The sequence below is a fragment of the Apteryx rowi genome, unplaced genomic scaffold (genome assembly GCF_003343035.1).
Source record: "Apteryx rowi isolate R43461 unplaced genomic scaffold, aptRow1 scaffold_41, whole genome shotgun sequence".
Classification (NCBI taxonomy): Eukaryota; Metazoa; Chordata; class Aves; order Apterygiformes; family Apterygidae; genus Apteryx; species Apteryx rowi.
Window position 1 is genome coordinate 4,077,185 of NW_020450621.1, and position 23,597 is coordinate 4,100,781.

General features: G+C 42.1%; 2 protein-coding genes across 2 annotated transcripts in view; both read left to right on the plus strand.

The window, feature by feature from the left end:
* The first annotated feature begins 301 nt into the window (after positions 1-301).
* LOC112970857 (protein SCO1 homolog, mitochondrial) lies at positions 302-8,134 on the plus strand. The gene is made up of 5 exons (XM_026075702.1): positions 302-417; positions 1,389-1,586; positions 3,176-3,268; positions 3,382-3,497; positions 7,223-8,134. Exons 1-5 carry the CDS (start codon positions 387-389, stop codon positions 7,349-7,351), a joined length of 567 nt encoding a protein of 188 aa, XP_025931487.1. The 5' UTR covers positions 302-386; the 3' UTR covers positions 7,352-8,134.
* Positions 8,135-12,112: 3,978 nt separating this feature from the next.
* Positions 12,113-23,597, plus strand: part of LOC112970856 (myosin heavy chain, skeletal muscle, adult-like) — a 45,044-nt gene continuing 33,559 nt past the window's right edge. The window contains exons 1-9 of the mRNA XM_026075700.1: positions 12,113-12,196; positions 12,310-12,651; positions 13,227-13,487; positions 15,068-15,767; positions 16,938-17,144; positions 17,284-17,401; positions 18,857-19,027; positions 19,302-19,397; positions 19,520-19,656. The gene's annotated coding sequence lies outside the window, so the exon portion shown is untranslated. The remainder of the gene's footprint in view (positions 12,197-12,309; positions 12,652-13,226; positions 13,488-15,067; positions 15,768-16,937; positions 17,145-17,283; positions 17,402-18,856; positions 19,028-19,301; positions 19,398-19,519; positions 19,657-23,597) is intronic.

The following is a 23,597-nucleotide window of genomic DNA, read 5'->3' on the forward strand; positions in this document are numbered from 1 at the left end:
GCTTTTCCCCGCGCGTCCCCGTCCGGAGCTCGGCAGCGGCGGCCTCGCGTGGCGGCTCCCCGCGGCCCCCTGCGCGCCCTCACGTCGCTGCCCCGTAACCGCCCGCGCGCCGTCGGTATCGCCTGCCGCGGCCGTCGCTCCCGTCGGGGCCGGCGCTTTTCCTGGCCCTGCGGCGCAGGCTGCGGCCCGAAGCCCCTGGGGACCAGCAGCTGGGCTCGGGTGGCCCCCGCCGCCCTCCCGCTGCTCCCGGGCCGGCGCTGGCTGCCCGGGCGGCGCCTCCGTCCGAGCGGCCTCATCGAGGCATTAACGCGCTTCGTTTTCAGTAGCTGGTGTCTTGGCGGTCGCTGATCGCAACCTTTGTGCTGTGCGGAGGACTGCTGGTGGCTATGAAGAAAATGAAGAAAATGAAGGAGGAAAGTGAGTGTTTGTTCGCAGTCTGGTGGCTTCCCCGTTCCGCCGGCCGCCTTAGTCGCGCTGAGCGGTCTCGCGTAGGTGATGGTGTCGTGCTCTTCCTTGCATTGCCCTGTCCCCAAGCCTGGGATCGGAGTGTCTTTTTTTTCAAACCACTTCCTGTTTGGCTAGGCAGAAAAACGAAGTAGAATGTCATATTTTTTATTAAAAACATTCAGTTTGGTTGTCTTGCTGTAGTTAACTCTGAAGTAATTTGGATCACGATTTATACTGTGCTGTTGTGTGACTGTGTGTGTATAAGTGCTTTTATACCATAGGAAATTTGAAGATAAGGTATTATAAAATTCATAAATATGCTTTTGCTGTTGAAATGGTTACGTTTACTTATACTTGCTGCTGTGAGTAAACGTGGCATGAATCAATGCAAAAGCTGGAAAGGAGAAATGTGTTTCTTATCATGGGACACAGATATGCAGGTAGGATTTTCTGAGTACATTGATTTCTATATATGTAACTTCTGTATGCATTTACCTATTCTCCAGTGATTGCTTACTGTTTTTATTTTCATGTTTTTAATACTGAAACTCAGAGATAGCATAGTTGCTAGCATATGTTGAATTTATAAAGGATGGTGATTTTTCTGTTTAATATCAAGCCAGACTGTGTACTTGTCTGTCTCTGAAAAACAAAAATTGGAAATATGTGTTTGGATAACAATAAAAGAGACTATTATGTTTCAAAGGAATTTAGTGATGTATTTGATATAGGAATTTGCTCAAAATCAAATGCTCTGCTTTGAAGTCTTGTTCATGTTGGGCTTGCTTTACAGTGGCCGTTGGTAGATTTTGACATTTGAGGTGTTGGACTGTGATTCTGCAAGGTCACCTTACTCTCAGACTTTAAATGATTCTGAAACTTGAATGGGAAGGGGTGACTATGTGTCGTGGAAGTTTATGATCTCCTTTTGTTTCCTATAGAGCTGGAGAAAGAACGGAACCGAGGCATTGGGAAACCACTACTGGGAGGGCCCTTCTCACTTGTCAGTCATGAGGGACAGCCCAAGACCAACAAGGACTACATTGGCCAGTGGGTGCTGATCTACTTTGGCTTCACGCATTGCCCTGATATCTGTCCTGATGAACTGGAGAAAATGATTGAAGTGGTAGAAGAAATTGGTATGTGAATTCGTTTGGTATAGAAATTATTTTTAGAAGAGGTCAAAGTTTATTGTAAAATGTTAGGTATGATGGTAAGTGATGATCTTGTGAAAAAAATACTGTTAATTACTCTTCAGTATCYGAATCAGAACCTGTCATATGAGGAAAGGCTGAGAGAGCTGGGATTGTTTAGCCTAGACAAGAGGGCTTGGGGGGATCTTATCAACATGTAAAAATATCTGAAGGGAAAATATAAAGAAGATGGAACCAGACTCTTTTCAGTGGTGCCCAGTGACAGGACAAGAGGCAATGGGCACAAACACACGATGTTCCATCTGAGTATAAGAAAAAAATTTTTCACTGTGAAGGTGACTGAGTACTGGAACAGGTTGCCCAGAGAGGTTGTGGAGTCTCCGTCCTTGGAAATACTCAAAAGCCATCTGGGCACAGTCCTAGGCAACCTACTTGAGCTGGGGGGTTGGACTTGATGATCTCCAGAGGTCCCTTCCAACCTCAGCAATTCTGTGAATAAACTAATAGATGATACATGCATTAACCTGTCTCCAATTTGGTGGAATGTCACTGAGATCTGATATTTAAAGCATGATGAGACTGAGCTTTCTGGAACTGGGGACTTCTCATTAACAGAATGTGATGGTGGCAGCTTACAGTGGAAGAGASAACAGTGCCATCACAGAATAAATATTTTTGCCAAGAGGTGTCGTCTCTCTTGCTTGTTCTCTCTCCCTTGCATTCATTCACTGAGTGCATGTTTATATGCAAAAATATTTGCCTTTCCTGGGAAAATGCAGTCTGCCCAATGTTGATTTAATAGAAGGTAAAGGCTGTGGAGCAACAACACTGAATTTAATTGGACTTAACACAGTAATGTATTGTCAATCCTGATAATTCTTTCTCCTGACAGACTTCTCTAGCTTTTCATGTTTACTTTGGACCTCTGCATGAGACTGAAGTTTCCTCTTGGCCTCTGTTGGGCATTTCCTCATGTTTTCAGGAATACTCTTGACTCTTAATACTCCTTTTGACTTCTGAGAATCACTGTATTTTGGTACAAATGGTTTTCTCAGGCTGCAGCTTCTGAAGAGTTACAAAACAGGAATAATAGTAGCCAAGCAGGTGGAAGGATGAACTAAAATACAGAAAATACAGTGCAGGAGGCAGGGTTGTGGAGGATATGACTGGAACATGAGGAAAAGATCCTGAGCTGTGTCTTCACATATCTGCCCATTCCACCATCACCGGCACATTTTCATTGTACTGACCATCATGCCTTGATCCCTGGATTGTGCCCTGGCATTTCCTGCATCAGAGCCAGTTTGTCACCTCTCATGAGTATGGCAGTGTGTCCAAGTGAGAGAATGAGAAGTGTAGCTGCACGTAGCGCAGAGTGTTGGATTTCATGGCCCTGACTTCCTTCAGAACTTGCATTATATAAATTAACCTGCACAAAATAGTCTTTTTGTGACGCTTAGGATTTATGTGGATTCATGTTACAGTAGCTCAATTGTAACCTTATTTGGAGGGAGCTGAGAGACATTTTTTAGTTTGCTGAGGAAAATAACATTTGTTGATCTTTCTCGTCACAGATGGAATTCCATCTTTGCCAAATCTGACCCCACTCTTCATCACCATTGATCCTGAGAGGGACAATGAAGAAGCTATTGCCAGATATGTTAAAGGTATTAGTTTTTTCTTCTTTGATGTCTTATGACATGTAATATAGAGCATTGAAAAGGAGGATCTTGATAGGATTCTTTTCGCTAAAATGTCTGAATGTCTTCTTTCCATATAGAATTTTCTCCTAAGCTGATTGGATTGACTGGTACCAAAGAACAGATTGAGCAAGTGGCCAGAGCTTACCGTGTATATTACAGCGAAGGTCCCAAAGATGAAGACAGTGATTACATAGTGAGTAAAAGTAGGGCCTTTGCCTAACAGTAGACTGTGGATAAAGCAGGATATAGATTTTAAATTGGAAGACAGATGTTATAATCTGTGCTGAAGTCCTACATGACAGAGTGCTGTTACATCTACATGTTAAGTTTTGTCTCGGAGATCTCAGTCAGAACATTGTTCTGTGCCCTTTTATGAGCTCACAAGCTAATTTAAAAATGGTCCAAAAGAAAAAAGCACAGTCCAAGGACGATACAGAATAGCATACAAGCTAATAAGCCTGGGGATAAATTGACTTTTTTTTTTTAATATAATGTTGTAATGTTTTTATCTGGCTATTTTCCCATGTTCTCCAAAGTGAAAATAGAACTGGGGAATTAAGGTAATAGGAAAAGAAAGAAATGAAAGCAAGCGAGTAACAAATCATCCCCTGCCAAACTGAGACCAGGAAACAGGGTTTTCCTGGCAAAGACTTGGATGATGCAAGGTTTGCCTACAGGTACTGTGGAGGTTTTCCTCCAGTGTAAAATGTTCCTGGAAGAGAGAGCATGTTAATGCTAAAGCAAGTGGGAATAAAATAGGTACAGAGTACTAGTGTGAAGGGGGAAACTAAGGCTAAACTGAGTAGTCAAAATCTCATTCTTTGGAAGTGAATGGGACTGATTGTACGGCTTAGAGCTACTGTCAAAGCCTTCCTGACCTGCCACATTGTGAATGGACTGGAAGAATGAGGCAAGTGTAAGTGATATGAGAAGTGTGGATACATGTTTTATGATCTTTTTTTTTTTTTTCCTTTGTTACAAGAACTAAAGGACATCAGAGAAAACTGAAAACGGGTTCAAAAAAATGAGATGTTTCTTGATGTAATGGGTGGGTGACAAGTGGAATCATTGCTACAGATTTTGTGGATGGTAGAGTTTACATGAGTCCACAGAGACTTGATTATTCTTTGGAAGAACAATCTGTTGAGGATTATGAAATATGTAGAAACCATGCCTAGCTCAGGAAGCCAGTGAGCCAAAAAATGGTGTAAACTGGGAGAGAATAGAGGAAAGTAGCATATTTTTGTCCTGGTTTTATACTGTTCTTTAAAGCAGCCATGGGTGACCGCTAATTAAGACGGGATGATGGAGCAGATCATTTTTTGATCTGATACAGTATTGTCTGTTCTCACCTTGGTTGTTATAACAACCTGACTGTAACAAATAATCCACGTGGACAAAGAGATTGGTAGAACAAAAAATTGATGCATAGAAAGAAACAGCAAGAATAACACATGACCTCAATAAAGAGAAGACAGAATCACACTAGCACTGTGTACGACTCTGAGTTACTGAAAGAGGTGTTAGGTGGGAGATCAAGAACTTGTTTTTGCTTATATTGGCAACTCAATAGCTACAATAGTCTGTGTCTGGGATATTGTATTACATTTGAGTGGAGAGGAGGAGCTTGCTGGAGAAATCCGACACCAATTTAAATCAATCTAGCATCAATCTAAAGATATTTCTTAAAACCAGACTTGCAAAAGGGAGCTGGTGGAGATGCAAGAATAGGTCAAAGGAACAGGATTGGCAAAGGATGCCTGCTCAGAATAAGGGAAAAAATCCATAGAATCTGACACTAAATGAGTACATTAAAGTTGAAGAGAAATGATGAAAAGAGGCCAGAAAAGCTGAAGGAGGATTGCCATTCATGAGGTAAACTATGGCAGCAAACTGCCCATGGATTTTAGCATGACCATGAAAGAAAAGTGCAGAGATTTGGCCAAGGAAAATAATTATATGGATGATAGCAGCTTCAAGGGAAGCCAGATAGTGAAAACAAACTGTTGGAAAAGAACAGCAGATTGTTACTATAGACAGGATGAAACAGGAAGATGGATTCAGGATAACAGGGAGAAGGGAGCTGGATTTTGCTGAGATTGTTCTAAACACCAGGGAGCCTTCTGAGTGTGTGAGAGGGGAAGAGGAGTAGAGGGCAATGGGGAAGGAAGGCCGGTGGATTTGAGGCAGGAGAGCAGCCTGGGAGTTTCTGATGTAGTACTGCGGAAGAAGAATATATCTGAATCTCTTCAGGATTTGTCATTGGCTCTTGGTTTTGATAGCTAATGAGCTCTATGTGTTTAGGGCAGGTAGGCCAGAGGACACTTAGGTCCCTCTGTAACAAATTGGAAAGAGGATAACAGCAATAGCAGATCTGGGAGGGAAAGCTTGAGGCTGGTTTGTGTGCTGACCTGAGATGTATCCAGGTAACTACTACTACTGTCATGCTCATTTACTGCCATGAGGCTCTTTTCCCCCCGCACTGTTTTGCATGGACCTGTCATGCCAGGCAATGATTAAGACTGATGTTCGTGCAGGAGCAAATTCTGTTTTCTCTGCAGGCAGCTGGGAGATGGGGAAGAGGTCCAGTATAGCCAGTTAGACTTCTCTGCTTGTTTTGGCTTGAAAAGAGCATTGAGTATTATATCATTCCTAAACATCTTTTTGGATTTTAAACTATTATTCATATATTATTAGTTCCTATTTAATAATGAGGACTGTAATCTTCCACAGACAAGGGAGTTAAGATACTCTGAGCAGGCTACTTCATTTTTTGCCATAGTTTCCAGTTGAAAGACAATAGGATCTGAATTATGATTCAAATTCTTTTAAAAATTGTAGCTCCTGGTAGTTGATTTTGTGATCATATCTTGAACATTTAAAAATCTAGAGTAAAATATTTGACTTAAACCTACTTCAATAAAAATTTTAAGAAACAAAGATTCCTTTGACTACAGAAATGCCATTAACACATTTTTAGCTTCTAACGATGCAAATGCTTATGTGCTTTCTTAAATTCAAATGCGGACTTACTTTCACAAACAGCTTCTTTTTCTCCAGTGGTTAAGATTATGTACTCACTTGAGCACTTGCAGATTCATGGCTTCAATTTTCAGTATATTGTCTTTGCTCTTAAGAAATGCCATCATAGTTAGGTGCAGACCATACCCGCAGTCATGTTTAAAAAAAAAAAAAAAAAAAACTTACAGTGGAATTAGTTTCATATAAATCAGATAGAAATATCTCAAACATTCAAAATATTGTTACTTGGAAAATTTATTTAGATTATTTCAAATTCTTTCGCATTATCTCCCCTCTGACTCCACTATGATTTCTGTAAATGCCAACATAAGTAGACAGTAGAGGGAGCCCCTTCCCAGGACACTGCATTTCCCTCTTCTCTGAATCCTGTATCCACAGCTTCCCTCACCCAGTGATGTTCTTAGTCCTTTGTTTGCTCTGACAGGATACTTGGTTTAATGAAATACCTTAATTTATATAGGATTTGCATCATACTAACAGCAGAAGCTTGAATGCCTTGAGGGTTATGGAGTACAAGGAGAGGTAGAGGAAAACTGGGAAAAGTGAGAGGGAAAGTGCCTTAGCTTGTACCTCCCTCGCATTGTCCTCAGCCCCATCTGTGCCGAGGGGAGGGTGCCTGCAGCTCAGGGAAGACCTTTCTGCTCTCAGTATTCTTTCACGCATCCTGAATATACAACTAGTTTTCTCAATTTCTTTGTTGGGTAAAACAACAAAAGGTCTCTGAGGTGATGCTAAGTTGTTCCCGATCTGGCTTTAGCCTGCTGGTGAAAAGTCTTGTCAGGCATTTGAACTAAAGGCTAAATGGGGCACTGTTGCTGCTGACTTTGAGAGATATGCGGGATCTGTTTTACCAAGCAGCTATATGCTCTCTTGCAGGTGGATCACACAATAATAATGTATCTCCTTGGGCCAGATGGTGACTTTGTGGATTATTATGGCCAGAATAAGAGGAGCTCTGAGATTTCTGCTTCTATTGCTGCACACATGAGAAAATACAGATCCTAAACCAGAGGATTTTCAAAGATTGATGCAAACATCCGCTGTAGGCTTGGCTGTAATTGTGCATTGTATTCAGTGGAGTTACCATTATTAAAAATCAGTAAAGAGCCTTCCCAACGGATATTATTTGCAGCAAGATTTCAGCCATGAGATGAAGCTTGGGACTTCTGTGAAACATTGTCGGGAGCAAAAAATGGAAAACACTTTTCATTTGGAAGGAACCTCTCTATCACTGGTAGAATTACTGTGTATCTGTTGGCCAGACATCAGCGAAGGATGGTCACTGTAGGAAGCTGAGTACTTGATGAAAAACCATGTGAGCCATGGCATCCTCAGAGGACTCCTGCCGTCATTTTTATCTCTGCACTTTTTTGCCTACTGGCAGAGGCACTTCCAATACTGTAAGCAGAAAGCCTTAAGAGTACTTCTTTATTTAGGTTCAGAAGATGAAGAGCACTGAAAGCATTAGCAGCTTGCACACATGGGACCAGCCCTGTAATCTGCTTGATCTTTCTCATTTGAGTACAGAAGTGAAATGTTTCTTCTTGAAAATTTTCCCCTTATCTTTTGTGAACATTATTAACCTTAGTTGTAAAGGAAAAGGGTACTGGGTTGCGAATATATTTTTCTTCTGGTCTAAATTGTTTGGTGCATACTCTCAGCCTGACTTGTGCTATGCTGAATAATGAAGTGGTGGGAATGAAGGGGGTCTGTTTCCATGCATAGGACTGCCAGTCAGATAAATTTTATGCAGTGCTGCATTTGAAAATAAAAGRCTGCTTTGTACAATTGCTTTATTCCTTTTTAAGTTTTGCAGGAATCACTTTCCAGTAGATGAAAGAGTGAATGTAGCGTGTGATACAGTGTGAGATCTTCAGGTATTAATCTGCCAACAGGGACAACGTGCAGAGTAGAGAGTCCAGACTGTGTCATCTGTTTTTCAGTTGTACCAAGGTTTATGCAAAAATGGTCTCAATTTTAGAGTGATTGTGGGGGTGTATTTTCTTTTTATTTCTTAGTTTGAATTGATTGGTAATAGAATATTATTAGAAGTTTGCATACTCAGCAAGGGCAGCTCTGTGATCCATGTTTACCTGCAGCTTCACATTTTCCTGAGGTCTAGCAGGATCCTCCTGGTAAACAGAGTACTGACAGTCTATGGAGACCTCCCTGGAGCTTGCCCCACACCTTGCAGCAGCTCTGTGTTTATCACGGAAACCAGACCCTGTGATTCAGTACTTCTAGGAGAGGCAGAGGTGGCACTTGTGTGACCTGTCTTACATAATGGTTTTGTGGTTAAGAGACTCAGCCTGCAAGATTCCTGAGGTTTAGGCTCCCTCTAATCAGAAGTGACTTAGATATCCTCCAGCCATAGGAGTGTGGTAGGAAATAGGTCTCTACAGCAACAGAAACAAAACCCAGAGGTTATACTGGGAGCATGATCATCAGCCAAGTACTGTAAAGTACTGTAACCTCTGTGCTACAGTCGGGCTTCCTTCTCCAGCTCTGCTTCTGGCACCGACTCTTAACATCTTTGGCACACTGCATCCCAAGTTCTTTGGGGAAGGTGGGAGATACGAGTTGAAAATCCTCAAGGTAAGAAAGTTTTTGACTTCAGGTCTCCTGTTTCCTGGCAGCTTGTCCTGCTGGAGGTGATCAGAGCCACCCATGTTAGAAAGTATGGGAAGCCGCAAGAATTGCTCATTTTTGACTGTCTGCACTGCCCCACGCACCCTGCAGTTCCAAAGCAAACTGAGCTGAGTTGAAGCTCATCTGGAGTCACCCTCAGCACTTCAGAGCTGCCGGCAGCACCTTCATCTCTGCACCGTATGGGCTCACAGCAACAGTGATGGCTCTCCTGACAGGCCTCAGCCAGCCCTAAGCATTCTTATATTAAATATAGCTTCATGCCAAAGTAAGAGAATCCGCCTCATCTATTGAGCTGTCCCTTTCTGCTACGCCATTTCTGAAGCTATTTGAGATTTTTGCCTCTGCAGTGTCCTGTGGGAAAGTGTTAYATGGTTTAAAACTGGAGTATGTCTGAAGCGCTTCCTTTTCTCTGCAGTGCACAGCCTGATAATTTCAGTTTATTTGTGCTTTAGGAGAAATAATGTATAATTCTTCTGTGTTGTGGGAATGGTTGTCTCTACCATTCATGATTTTGTAGACTTCTAGCATCTCTCCTTTTCACTCCATTATTTTTCATCCCCAAATCCAAATCAATTTATGCTCTGCTTATAGAAAAGCTGTTTCATACCTGTGGCCATCTTTATTTCTCTTTTCTGGATCATTTCTTGTACAACTATATCCTTTCTAAGAGGTATGATCAGTAATGATGTGTGTGAACCATGGATTGGTACGTCCTGTGTGAGGCTCTTTCTTCTTTTCTCCTTTTCTTTCCTAATAATTCATAATATTCCAGTGCTTCCTACCCTCCACTGAGCACTGAACTGACATCTACAGTCGCTCCTAGATCTTTTTTGTGAGTAGTAGTTAATATACAATCCCTATTCTATATGGAGACTTTCAATGAATCCTAATTACTCAAGTGTTTGAATCCTTTAAAAAGGTATTTAGGGACACATATCATGAAGCTGCTTTTGAAAACTGCATCCCTAATTCTTGATTGAATCATTCCACCAGTCAGGACCTGAGTTTGGAACCTGTATTAATTTTTTTCAGAATAAAATAGGATTCCAGTAACACTATTTCCTCCTCGGGTTAGGCTTCTCAACTTGGACCAGATGACTGAAGCAACAATTACAGGCTATACAGTTAAGAGTGGTGTGAAAAGCTGGCTGGAGAAATGACAACAGGATTTGCAAATTCCTTCCTGGCTCAGTGTGGCAAGATAGGCTGCTGCCATCTGTGTACATCTGTTTTTCTGCACACCCACCTTCCACACGCACATATCCACAGGCTCTTGCTGCATAACAGGAGGGTCATCCCTAACATGAGTCCAGAAGGCGGTGCTATTTGGTAGGGATAGAGCCTTTGTTTAATTGGGAATGGCAACAACTAGGAGTGGAGCAAATCTGTTCCAGCCTAGGATTTGCTGCTGATGAATCTTGTGCAGTTATTGTGTCCTGTTTCTGTGGCATTGTGCAGCACGTATCTTGGTGGCTGACAGGCAGACAGACCAGCACCAGTTTCAGTCCTACCTGTTTGTTACAGCCATGAGGAGCAGTGGCCTGAAGTTCATAGGCAGCAGGTAGAAAGCAGCGTTTGTAGAAGGATCTGGTCCAGCACAAATTCTGGCCGCACTGATGCAGTGATTTCAGGACAGTAAATTTTTATCCTGTAAACTGGCCAGCATTGTAGAGTTCCCAGCTGGCAACAGTGTCTGCTGCAATCACCCTSTCTTGTTCTGCATAGTTAAACCAAACAAAAAATCTGAATTAGAGAAACCTTATAACTTCTCTGTGTCTGTGTGTACACAGAAGGGCATCTAGTGTTGCTGAATCAATTTTAACCCTTTTCCTTCTGAATTATAGATGACTGCTGTCAGATCTGATGATATGTACGTCATGAACCCCCCTAGGTTTGACAGAATTGAGGATGTGACTATGCTGACCTGCCTGCATGAGCCTGCTGTCCTGTATAACCTCAAGGACCGTTACAGCTCCTGGGTGATCTATGTAAGCTCCCTTTCATTGCAAAGGAGAAAATCCAAATGCCAGGGAGATGGACTTTAATGACTCTTCTGTTCTGTTTCTTTTCTGCAGACCTACTCAGGTGTCTTCTGTGTCACTGTCAACCCCTACAAGTGGCTGCCGGTGTACAACCCAGAGGTGGTGTTGGCCTGCCAAAGCAAAAAGTGTCAGGTGGTCCCTCCACACATCATCTCCATCTCTGGCAACACCTATCAGTTCATGTTAAATGGTGAGCTTCAGCAAAGAACTGTGTCAGAAACATTGCTTCTGCTAAAGGCTGTTCCTGTCCGCCATGGGCTCACTTGCCCTCTTTGCCACCTTTTATTGTGTGCTATCACACTTTCTATTTTTGTATTATGTTGCAAATTAACTGCTTTGGCTCCTGACTCTTGAATTGTGGAATTACAGATGCCAGTTTTGTCTCTGGGTGATGCAAAACCAGCTCCAGACTGTTTTCCCTGTCTGTTGAAATAGGCTTTATTTTTGAAATGTTGTGCTATTGTACTCCACGTTATATGCATTTCTGATATAGGTGCTAAGCTAAGCACAATAACAGGAAACAGTGCAAAATGTAGCTGCACTTAGATAGGATGCACTATCTGGGAAGTCCCTATTCTACAGACCAGCATGTAGCTCAAGGCAACAGCAGGTAGATTCAGAACAGAACTGGAAGAAACCTTTTTGCCAAAATACGTGGTTTCAGTTGAACTAAGTCCTGTCCCATATTAAATAGTAATAAAATTATGAATAGTAAAGACAGAAAAAAAGAGGAGGGTGCAAATAGAAAAAGGTGGAAGAGAGAAGGAAAAATGGAGTATAGGTTGGAAAAGAGAGGAGGAAGGAGAGACCATGCATCTTTTCAGTTCTGCTTGCAGGGTCTGTGGTTCTCTCCCTTTGATGGGCACTAGTTCACTGGTCACCTGAGAAGGAATACATTTCCCTATAGCTTCTCTGACAACAGTTATTTTTCCCTTTGACAGAGCATGAGAATGAGTCTATCCTAATCACTTAAGTAGATCTGTTGCTTTGAATTCTGTCTCCAACAAAAAGCTGGCAGGTAATTCTTCGCTCTCTGCTTTCTTTCCATAGTGGAGAATCCAGTGCAAGGAAGACTCTGAACACGAAGCACGTTATCCAATACTTTGCAACAATTGCAGCTAGTGGAGGCCTGGCCAAGAAGAAGGAAACCTGGATAAAGGTATGAGGAGAGAAGGCTTGATGGAGGGACAGTTCAGGACCTTATTAACTTGTGGCTGTGGACAGCATTGGCAACATACATTGACCTCAAAATATGAAACCTTTTTTTATTAGCTTCAGCCACTCTCTCAGAAGAGCTGCTGTCAGATACAAGCCACTGGAGCTGCCATTGTCACTGCTACTTGATTGCCTAGGTGTAGCTTCCCCTGGACTGAAACTAGGTCTGGAAGATTGGAGTCCAGAAACAATCAGAAGCTCCAGTTTCTTAACCCAGACCAGACTGCCCCCATGGCCTAAAGATGAGAGTTCTGACCATAGGAGAAATTCTGAATATGAGCAAAACAAATTATTTATCATTTACACAGAGTGCTGATTCTTGGTGCTGTAGCTAAGAAGCTAGCACAGTAACAGGCTATTCATCTGAAAAGAAGAGCACTTTGTGGCACACATAATCAGGTGAGCTGTAATATAGCAAATTTTTTCCACCACATATCCTGTGGTGTTTTCAATGATTATTCAAAAGTTATCACAGGGTACACTTGAAGGTCAAATCATCAGTGCTAATCCACCGCTGGAGGCCTTTGTGAATGACAAGACTGTGAGAAATGACAACACCTCACAGTCTGTAAGCTGTTGTGCTCCACTGGGTTTCTCTCTGCCCTCCTGTGTTTCTAATCCTGTTTGCCTGCTTGTTAGTTGCAAAGGGGAACCACTGGGCTGGAATAAATGTTCTTCTAATTTTTTAGTTGTTTGTTAGATACTGATGTGTTTACAGCTGTTTCATACTCACAGCTATGTGGGCTACAGAGTCTCTTCCTACAGACTCCTTGACTCCACGGTTTGTTTCATTATCATGCTATTATTCTTGTTTCTTTAACTTCAACAAACCATTCCTCTTTACCCACCTTTGAATATCTAAGGCAATTCAAACTCATTTGGATAGGCTGTTTCTCAGACTCAAGAGAGAAAAACATTCTGGCATGTTACCCCAAGGATGTCACACTGACCTCTTCTTTTTGTCTACTTGCCAGGGTAAATTGATTCAAATTCCTTTTGATACCACTGGAAAACTGGCCTATGGTGACACTGAGACCTGTCAGTATATGAGAGGGGTTTAGGGCTTTGCTTTTTAAATTCCCTGGATAAATTCTGAGGAAAAACTGCATGCAGACAAGGCCTCTTTGGGCTTGTGGGAGGCCGTTTTACTCTGCCTTACACCGTGCTGTTCTTGTTGGTGTGGAAAGTCCAGTTTTTATATGGGCCAACTCCTGTGGATAATCTTCAATAAAAAGGTGAGCAATTTTTTAGGTGTAAGATGGCCAGATATCCTGCTCCACATACCATATATCTGAACTCTTCATTATGGGGAAAAAGTCCCTCCCGCTTTCCCATATAGCTCCTCCAGGCTTTTCTCCCCACCATCATGGCCTGCCCCACCCCTGCCCCATATCTGCTCCMAACCCTTTTGCCACACACTCAGCTGCTCCATCCTCATCCTCACTCCATTCTGCCCATCTCATTTTGAGAACTAATGGAAGAAGAGTCCCCAAGGCAGTGATATGGGCGGGCAGATCTGTGCACGCATGTGTAAGCAGAGGAATGCTGAAAAGAAGTAGGGGGTGGAATAATCTTTCTACGTAGGATTAGAAAGTCTGTTACTAAATACTATATCTAATTTTGGTTTACATACTTCAGGAGGAATGTGAGAAGCTGGAAATGGTTCAGAAAAGAGCTACAGGATAAATGCAAACTCACATGCAGTGAGAGATTTGAATCAAACTATTTAACTCGTGACAATGTATGTTGAAAGGTGACTTGTTTGTGGTGTTGAGAACCTACAGGTGTAAAGGTTTCTAAATATGGAGGAACCTGTCATCTAGAAGGCAGGTGCGAAGCAAAAGCCTAAAGGTGGGACCTGAAAAAGGATATTGTCATTCTAGAAGTGAAGTGCACTTAAGAACAGTGCAGTTTTCTTACAGGAAGGGTGAAAAGCTTGTCTGGTAACACAGGAGACTCTCAAGGTTTGAAGACTTCAAATAAGATTATAATTGATTTTGTAAAAAAAGTATGTACTAACTTAGTTGCAGGACATGGGCTAGATAAACAAGGCACTGGGAAGACTCTATGCCTGYGTTACAGAGGAAGTCGCATTAGATAGCCGCAGCAGTCCCCCTATTCATAAAAACTGTGAATCTTTGAATTTACAACTAACCCAATGAGATGCCTTGCAAAACTTAGAGCAAATATGACACAGGTCAATAGAGCATCTCAGGTCCAAAGAGTGGTCACACCTTCAATGGCCTCATTCACAACAGGAGCTGTAACACATGCTCTGGGTACCTACTGAACTGAGTTACTTCTTACTAGTTTATTATTTAAGGATGAAGATATGGGTTAGACTCAACATTCCTCTGTATCTTTAATATGACAACGGTTCCTGTAGTATCCTATGCCCTAAAATGACACTGACAATTTAGCTTTCTTTCTTTAAATTGTCAGACATCATCTTCTGAATGCTGGTGCCGTTCCAGRAGGACAGTATATTGATAGCAAGAAGGTGTGTGAAAAGTTGCTGTCTTCTATTGAGATAGATCATACTCAATACAGATTTGGACACACTAAAGTAAACATTTAATTTTTATACACAGTGAGAAATCATTTGTTGTATTAAAATGTAAACCCAACAGTGACCGATCTATATCCTTTGATTACAGGTGTTTTTCAAGGCAGGTTTGCTAGGCCTCCTGGAAGAGATGAGATATGATTGCTTAGGACAGCTGATCACTCTCACACAGGCTTTCTGCGGGAAACATCTCAGGAGACGAATTCAAAAGAATGCTAGACCAAAGGTTTTTTGTTTGTTTGTTTACAGTACTGATCACTTTGATTTCAAGAAGTCCATCTTCTGCATCCAGTACAACATCCATGCATTCATGAATGTCAAGCACTGGTGCTAGATGAAGTTGTATTTCAAGATAAAGCCCCTGTTAAAAAGTGCAGAAACAGAGAAAGAAATGGACATGATGAAGGAAGGGTTTGAGAGAATTAAAGAAGAGCTGACAAAATCAGAAACCAAGAGGAAAGGACTAGAAGAAAAAATGGTGACTCTAGTGCAAGTGAAATATGACCTGCAGCTGAAAGTACAGACTGTATGTAATTTAAAAACATTTTTGACTTCTCAGGTTACAGCAATTTTGTCTGACTGTTTAGGAAAAGACTGGGTGGAAATTTTGATAGTTCATATTCTAATTGCATAAGAAGCAGGCGATTCCTGCAAGTGCCAGTTCCAATGCATGCCAATGAAACACATATCTGATTTCTCTAAAAAGGAAAGTGAAAACCTGGCTGATGCTGAGGAAAGGTGTGACCAGCTGATCAAAGCAAAATTCCAGCTGGAAGCAAAAGTCAAAGAGGTAATGGAAAGATTAGASGGTGAAGAGTAGATGAATGCTGACCTGGCAGCCAGGAAGAGGAAACTGGAGGGTGATTGTTCTGAATTGAATAAAGATATTGAAGATCTCGAGTTAACATTGGTCAAAGGTGAAAAGGGAGAATATGCCACCGCAAACAAGGTACTTTTTATTTCTGCTATTCACATGTTTAATAATAGTTATTCTTTCTATATATAGGCTGGAAAGGGAAGTCAGCTTCAACAGTAATATGGTGTTACATAAGAGATGTATGAGTATGGTGTTAAATTTGGCCACCTGTATTGTTCAGGAAAAACAGCTTATAAGCATATAAAAATGCATTAAAATGAAACTTCAGAATTACTTTGTGACTTCAGAAGGGTTGAAATGTAACCAGAGATATTAAATAGTTTGACCGTATAGAGCAATTTATTAAGTCTTTTCAGTGGTCTGGCAATGTGGTTATTGCCTTTGGGTGGTCACCAGCCTATATAAAATGCTTAATTATTTGTGACCACCACTTACTCTGCCTTACAATAAGTTAAAAATCTAAATGAAGAAATAACAGGTTAGGATGAGACTATTGTGAAATTAGTCAAAGAGAAGAAGACCCTCAAAGAAGCCCACCAGCAGGCACTGGATTACCTGCAGGTGGAGGAGGACAAAGTCAACACCCTCACCAAAGCAAAGATCAAACTGGAGCAACAAGTGGAACATGTGAGCATGTTCAACACAAAGAGAAGAGACAAATTCTTAAATTGTCCACTCAGTCATCTTTACATGTGTTTACGTTGCAGGTTGAAGTATGTCTAGATCAGGAAAGAAAAGTTTGCATGGATCTTGAATGAGCAAAGAGAAAAGTTGAGGCAGATTTGAAACTTGTCCAGGAAGATGGATCTGGAGAATGCTAAACTACAATTAGATGAAAAATTAAGGAACTATGCAGAAAAATTATTGATAAATTTACTATTTGCTTTCAGATGAACATATATTCTTTTTATCAAAAGAACATTTCCTTTACTACTTCTTATTCCTTTATAGGAAAGACTGAGTTTAGCAAGATGCAAAATAAAATTGAGGAACAGCAGAGTTCMAGTATACAATTTCAGAAGATGATCAGAGAATTGCAGGCAAGACACCTTATGTAACTACTTCTCCAGTACAGTTAGCTTGTTCACAATGCAGTGACGTGACCAATGTTTGTCCACAGTTGGCCACTGATAAAATCTGTGACTGAGTCACTGTAATCATCTCAATACTTTGTAAGAATATGCTCTACACAATACAAAGCTGTCAAAAGTTAGGACAAAATCAGATCTTCTTTATATTCAGGACACACAGCTGCACTTGGATGATGCTCTCAGGACAAAGGAGGAAGACCTGAAGTAGCAGGTGGCCATGGTGGAGCACAGAGCAAACCTGTTGCAGGCTGAAGTTGAGGAGCTACAGGCAGCCTTGGAACAGATGGAGCAGTCAAGGAAAGTGGCTGAGCAGGAGCTGATGGGTGCAACTGTATGTGTGCATCTCCTCCATACTCAGGTATTTTGCTTTGCTACACCAAACATATTTGTGTGGTTGAGAGATTCACAGAGTAAGAATCAATAGTAATTCGTGCACTCTAGGTGTAAGAGACCAAGAATCAGGGACTCAAAACCTCTCCTCTTTCTCTCCTTCACAGAACACCAGCCTTCTCARTACAAAGAAGAAGCTTGAAACTGGTATGGCACAAATCCAAAGTGAGATATTTCTACTGAAGGAAAAAAATGCTGAGGAAAAAGCAAAGAAGGTGGTTACAGGTGTGAGAATGTTACTGCATCTTTCTCTTCTAGCCTTATGGATTTCCCAGTAGTGTTGATGCTGAGTATTAATCCAAATATTCTTGTCACAGAGTGGACAAAGACTTAGTCTGTGGGCCTCGCCGAAGATGCTAGATGTCAGTCAGGCAGAAGGACTAGAGCAAAAGGCAACTTGTCCTGATAGATGAGCTACTGGGGGTGTTGTCATAATAACAAACTAAAAGTTGGTTAGACTAAAACAAAAAAAACCTTTCTCCAATGCTGCATGAAAATGTGAAACAGCAAAAACCCTGCAGTATTGAAGCCAGTGACATTTTTAATGCATTTAATTACTTATTTTTTCAGGATTTTATTTAAGCACTTTTCAAATGGGAATTGTGAATTTCCATTCAAAATTGTTGCTGTAAATCATTCTGTTCAAGGCCAGTGAAGCTCAGACAGGCAATAGGGCTGGTGCATCATGGAACCCAACCTGCTAGTGTTTCCTGATGCCCAGGATCAAAACAAAGTCTTAATGTTTAAAAAAATTAGTTTGAGTTAAAATAAAAGAAAATATCTCCATTTTCTTATTAAAAAAAAAAGTAGGTCATTTGAGATATTGAGTGAAACAGAAATAGAGCATAAAAATGTAATATATTTATGTTACATATACATATATTTAAATATGTATGTTAAAAATGAAGGTATACATTTGTTATACTTTAAATATATATGTATGCATATATGTTATGTATTATATATTTAACATTTCAAATGTAATTAATTTGTTTGCATGTCTTTCAAATGGAAGATTTTGACCTTTTCAGGTAATTTGCTGCCAAAGTAATTTGTTGAATTTAACATTATTCGTAAATAATGATACTCAATATTTCACCAAAACGTTTCCTTTGATTGTATACCAATTAAATATTTGAGAGTAAAACATATCCTAGTTTTGTCTTAAATACCATATAGATTGTTTTAAACTATTTTCTTTCTAAACTGCTTTTTGTTTTAAGCTATTTTGCTTTCCTTGTAACAATCCAGGCTATTGTGGCAATAACACGGCATGTGCTCAGGCACAGCACAGAGACTCCATTAAAGTCCATGCATGATATGCAGAGAAGCTCTTCCATTGTGCCATGCCCTGCTCCCACAGTTGAGCTGTGGCTCTTGCTTTACCCTGCAGCATCTGGGTGTCCACGAAGATCACAGTAATTACCATACAGTGGGATAGAACTTCCATCATTTTCTGTCCTTCTAAGCATTGTGTGTGCAGCAAGACAGATAGTTCCCCATCCTTTTTCCTGCTGTTTCCTGTCATGTTTCTGTCACTATCACATCACTGGAAAGAATTAAGCAGGAAATGTAATGGTAGGAATGTTTGGCAGGAACCAGGAGTAAATCCTCAGGCAGTTCACAGCATGCCCTATTCTTTCATATTCTTCCAGTTTCTTGTGTGATTTCTGTTCCAAGGAACCCCTGATGGCAGAAAAGCTGAAGAAGGAGCAGGACACCAGGGCCTACCTGGAGAGGATGAAGAAGAACTTGGACCAGACAGTGAAGGACCTGCAGCTCTGTCTGGATGAAGCTGAGCATCTGTCCCTGAAAGGAGGCAAGAAGCAACTCCAGAAGATGGATTCCAGGGTGGGTACCAACACTGAACATGAGTTTCAAAGGTACATGACTTATCCGCTCTCTGTCCCGTGTGAGGGTCCAAGTCAATTGTTGATTGATTCTCCAGATCCAAAAGTTAGAACTTGAGCTGGAAGGAGAACATAAGCTGCAGAGGCTATGAAAAACATTTGCAAATATGAATGGCATGTCAAAGAGCTTACTTTCCAGGTGGATGTAATTAGAAAGCGATTATCCTAATGTTTTATCTCCCAAAGACATATAATTGCACATTCCCTTTCAACAGAATGAAGAAGACAGGAAGAATATGATGAAGTTACAAGATCTGGCAGATAAACCGCAGATGAAAGTCCTATCCTACAGAAGACAAGCTGAGGAAGCTGTGAGTCACCGAACCGAAGCAAATACTTACACAGAGTTTTCTAGGACTGTCATTTCAAATGTTGGCTCTGTGCCTCAGCATGTTGCTGGATGGTTTTAATTCCTATTGTTTTGTCATTTCAGAATGAACAAGCTAATACTCAGTCTACAAATTCGGCAAAGTACAGGATRAGCTAGAAGAGGCTGAGGAACAGGCAGATGTTGCTGAGACTCAATTCAAAAAGCTCAGAGCTAAGACCCAAGAACTTCCTTCTACAAAGGTAAGCCTTTAAGGCAGGAGGCAGGTGTGCAGTTTGTTTTGAATGCTCAAGCAAGTCAACCAGTAGATACATGGTTTATTGGCAGATATAGTCATCTTGCAGGAAAGACAGCTCTAGAAGAAGGGACTTCTGCATTTCAGAAACTGGTGCTGAGCTTTTCCTTCTTGCTAGTGTCRTCACAGCAGTTTCATCAGTTAAGAAACTTCTTCATGAAGGGAAAGAAATGGGAACTAACCTAACTCTGAACATTCCCAAAACAGCTTTCCTTTAGTAGGTGATCTATGAAAACTTACCTGGCTGATCTTGTAGGAGATCCTGGGAAAACTGCACTGCATTTTACCTTTCACGATCCCTCCCTTCTGGGCTGCAGACTTCTTTAGCTTACACTTTTATAGGTACTCAGTTTGAATTCACTTCCCATCTCCAGTGCCCTGGGCATCTTTCCTTCTAGCCAAGCAGCCGTTGGTAGGAAGAACTTATTTCTTTTTCTCCCATGCTGCTCCCTACATCTCTCAACTCTTTGACTCTCTAAGAATACTGTGGGGAAAGTCTAATGTACATGTTGTGGTTCTGGCTGTCAGCCTTAGGCAGAATTTATGTTCTGACCTAGAAACAGTCTGAGTATGCAACAGCACTGTATCCTTAGCTGAGCTTCCCTGGCAGTTGTCTATCTCCATTCTAAGACTGTTTGGTACAAGATCCAGCGCCTGCTTTTCCGAATGTGTCTGAGCACATGTAACACCTTTTCGCTGCCCTAGTCTAGCTCAGTTTGTGGCTGGAGGTGAAACAACCTCAGTCCACCGTTCACAAAAATTGCTAGTGCCCAAAGCACATATCTAGGAAATGGAGGACCAGGCTGCCTCCTGCTTACCCACAGCCTTCTCTTCCTCATACAGCATTTTAACTCTAAAAGAAACATCGTGGAGAACATGCTTCCACCTAAAAGCTTTAGCCTGGGACTCAAAAGAGCTGGATGTCAGTGTTGGTTCTGCAACTTTCAATGAGCTACTTCACCATGTTCCGGTAAAGGGTCTTGACTCCTCGGTGCTTGTCAGGGTATGCTGCTGAGACCCCCATTGAGGCACTCAGAGGGCTGAGTCCAGGTCTCCCACTTTCTGAACAAAAGCTCTAGACATGAGGTTACTTTTTAGAGGGAATGGTGAATCCTGAATTGACTTGAAAGCCCTGACAGGGGCAAGATTTCCGTTATCTCCTATTAAGTAGCTCTAAGTAAAGTTAGGTTAAAAGTGTTTCCTATGRGCAACTCTCTATGCAATGTGCTTTAGTTTTAGATCCTGATCTGAGGTGCTTGATACTACGCACTATAGGGAGCCTGTGCACCCAGCACAAATTCTGGATTCTACTCTGGGTGGCCTAAAAATTAAACATTGTAATGCCTAAATCTTTTAATAGATCCAATAGATCATAGATACTTTTGCTCCCTCCATGCTTTACATTCCCTTTTGAAAGTGCTGTAATACTCCTTGCCCCAGAGAGGGGCCACATGTTGTTTAGGCACTGCAGCAGTAAGCAACACTTTAGAAAAGCCAGCAATCACGTATCTCCACTTTAATCCATCTGTCCTAGAGCATGACATTCAGTGATATGCAACATGGGTCACACCCTTCAGATACTGCTACACTGACCTCCTGGGTTCCCCTTGCACTTCCTAGCTGGATGCTGCATTCAAACACATGATTTTAGAGATGGACTAATGGACTAAACAAAATCTCTTCTTTCCCAGTGGTATCAGGAGTGAAGAATGAGTTTCCCCTGGGGTGTATAAAAAGTATATCTCTCCAGCTGTGGATTTTGCAGTAGCTATAGGTATTATTAGGAAATGATCACAGAATCACAGGTTGAGGTTGAAAGGAACCTCTGGAGATCATCTGGTTCAGCCCCCCTGCTCAAGCAGGGTCACCTAGAGCACATTGCTCAGGATCATGTCCAGACAGCTTTTGGATAACTCCAATATTAGTAGCCCTCTTCTGGATTCGCTCCAGTAGCTCCACATCTCTCTTGTATTGGGGAGCCCAGAAGTGGACACAGGACTCCAGATGTGGCCTCACCAGGACTGAGTAGAGGGGGAGGATCACCTCCCTTGACCTGTTGGCAATGCTCTTCCTAATGCAGCCCAGGATACCGTTGGCACATTCCCTTAGGAGTGTTTAATAATGATCATTATGTACTGGTCCAGGCTTTCCACCCACTCCACTGAAAAGATAACCTCATAAGATACTAAATTAAATGCTTAATAATGATCCACACACACTGTGGACCATAGTGACCAGTCACTTCTCAGTCAGTCTAGCCATAAGTATCCCTAAAAACTGCACCAGCAGTGTGAACCTTTCAAGATAGGCCTTCAGTTGCCAAGATCCATCCATTGTTATGGGTACGTGGGTCTGGGAATCAGGACAGAATCTGAGTTTTTCATGCCACATGGGACAGATCTGGATGTGTCACTCTTTTGTGCTCCCACAGGGTTACCTATGTTTCTGCTTCTGCTGCCTGGAAGCAGAGCTCTCTCAGAAGACTGCTTTGCTCTTACATCATGTCACTGAGCCTAGCCCACAGTGTCAAATGACTGCTCACACAGTACAACATCCAGCTTCACAGAGCTATAGAAAAATAGCTGTAATTTGCTTAGGAGTGGCTGAGCAAAACTGATAGGAAATAACTCTACTAATTGCTAAGAAAGTCTAGCAATCCGAATCAGGGGATTGCCATTAATCTTTACAGAGTATCCAAACATCAGCTGTAACATAAGCCTCCCAGCCATCCCTTCCCTCTTCTGCTGCTCAGTAAACTTTGTTGGGTGCTGATGCCCCAGCTACGCAGTCCCTGAGGTTCTTTCTCACCTGCTCAAGCACAGTGGGCAGAGTATGGCAGACCTGGCAATCCCAGGAGAAATGTGGCTCTAAGGGGATGTGGCTTTGGCAGTATAACCACCATCCTGACCTCACCATCTCCCTTCTGCAGGCACAGGAATTCTTTCCCAGTTCAAAGTACTCAGTGAACTCCCAACCTACTTTCTTCTGGTTTAGCGCTTTGGCTCTGACTCACCACAGGGTTGACAGAATAGCAGGCAAATGGGGGAGCCTGGCTTTCTCAGCTGGCAGCCTTGAGTCCCCAGGTTGAACGTATCTGGAGGCTGCGATGCCTGCATGGGCTTAAAATGTCTGTGCTTGTAGATCTGGACTGTCTGACTGGGAGCTGAGGCTCCTGTAGCATGTCAGCATGACTACAGACTTATGGCCTGCTGGTGGTAACACAACAGTGTGGAAGGCCTGCGGTCAGCTTTGTGTACTGTCAGTTTCATGCGATAAGAATAAAATAGATTGAAAGAAATGCGCGGCCAAGGTCAGAAAGCTTCACAGCCCCAAGTACACCAAGGAAGTGTAGCCCACTCTACACAGGGTGATGGTTCAGTGCGGAGCCCCAGCTGCCAGCAGCACAAAAAGGAGCAAATGGCTGCTGGAGAGCCTCTGAGGAAAATGCAGGGGAACTGTAGCTGACATCCCCACTACACAGCCTGCCACCAGACTGCATCCAGAAAGAAGCTTTTAACAAATTTGTTTAAGACCCTGGCTGAAGTTCCACCCGGCAAGGCTGTCCTGTAGGAACCTGAGCCTCCTTCTATGGTGACAAGAGGCGAGGATCAAGCTTTCGCCTTATAGTCAGCCTGATCTTTAGGCAAGCTGTCCAGGAGGGGCTGTTCACACCACCTATGCTCAGTTGCACACTCTCGTGGTAACGCCTGGGCTGGGCCCAGCTAGCATGGAGGTGCCTTGCAAAGCCAGACCCCAGGGGGTTATTGGAGGAGTCAGCTTAGCTCATTAGCCTGGTGGAAAAAATAACCCGCCTATCAATGAAGGAGCTCCTGGCAAAACTCAACCAGAAGAAGGAAGTCTACAGAAAGTGGAAAGGGGGACAGGCCA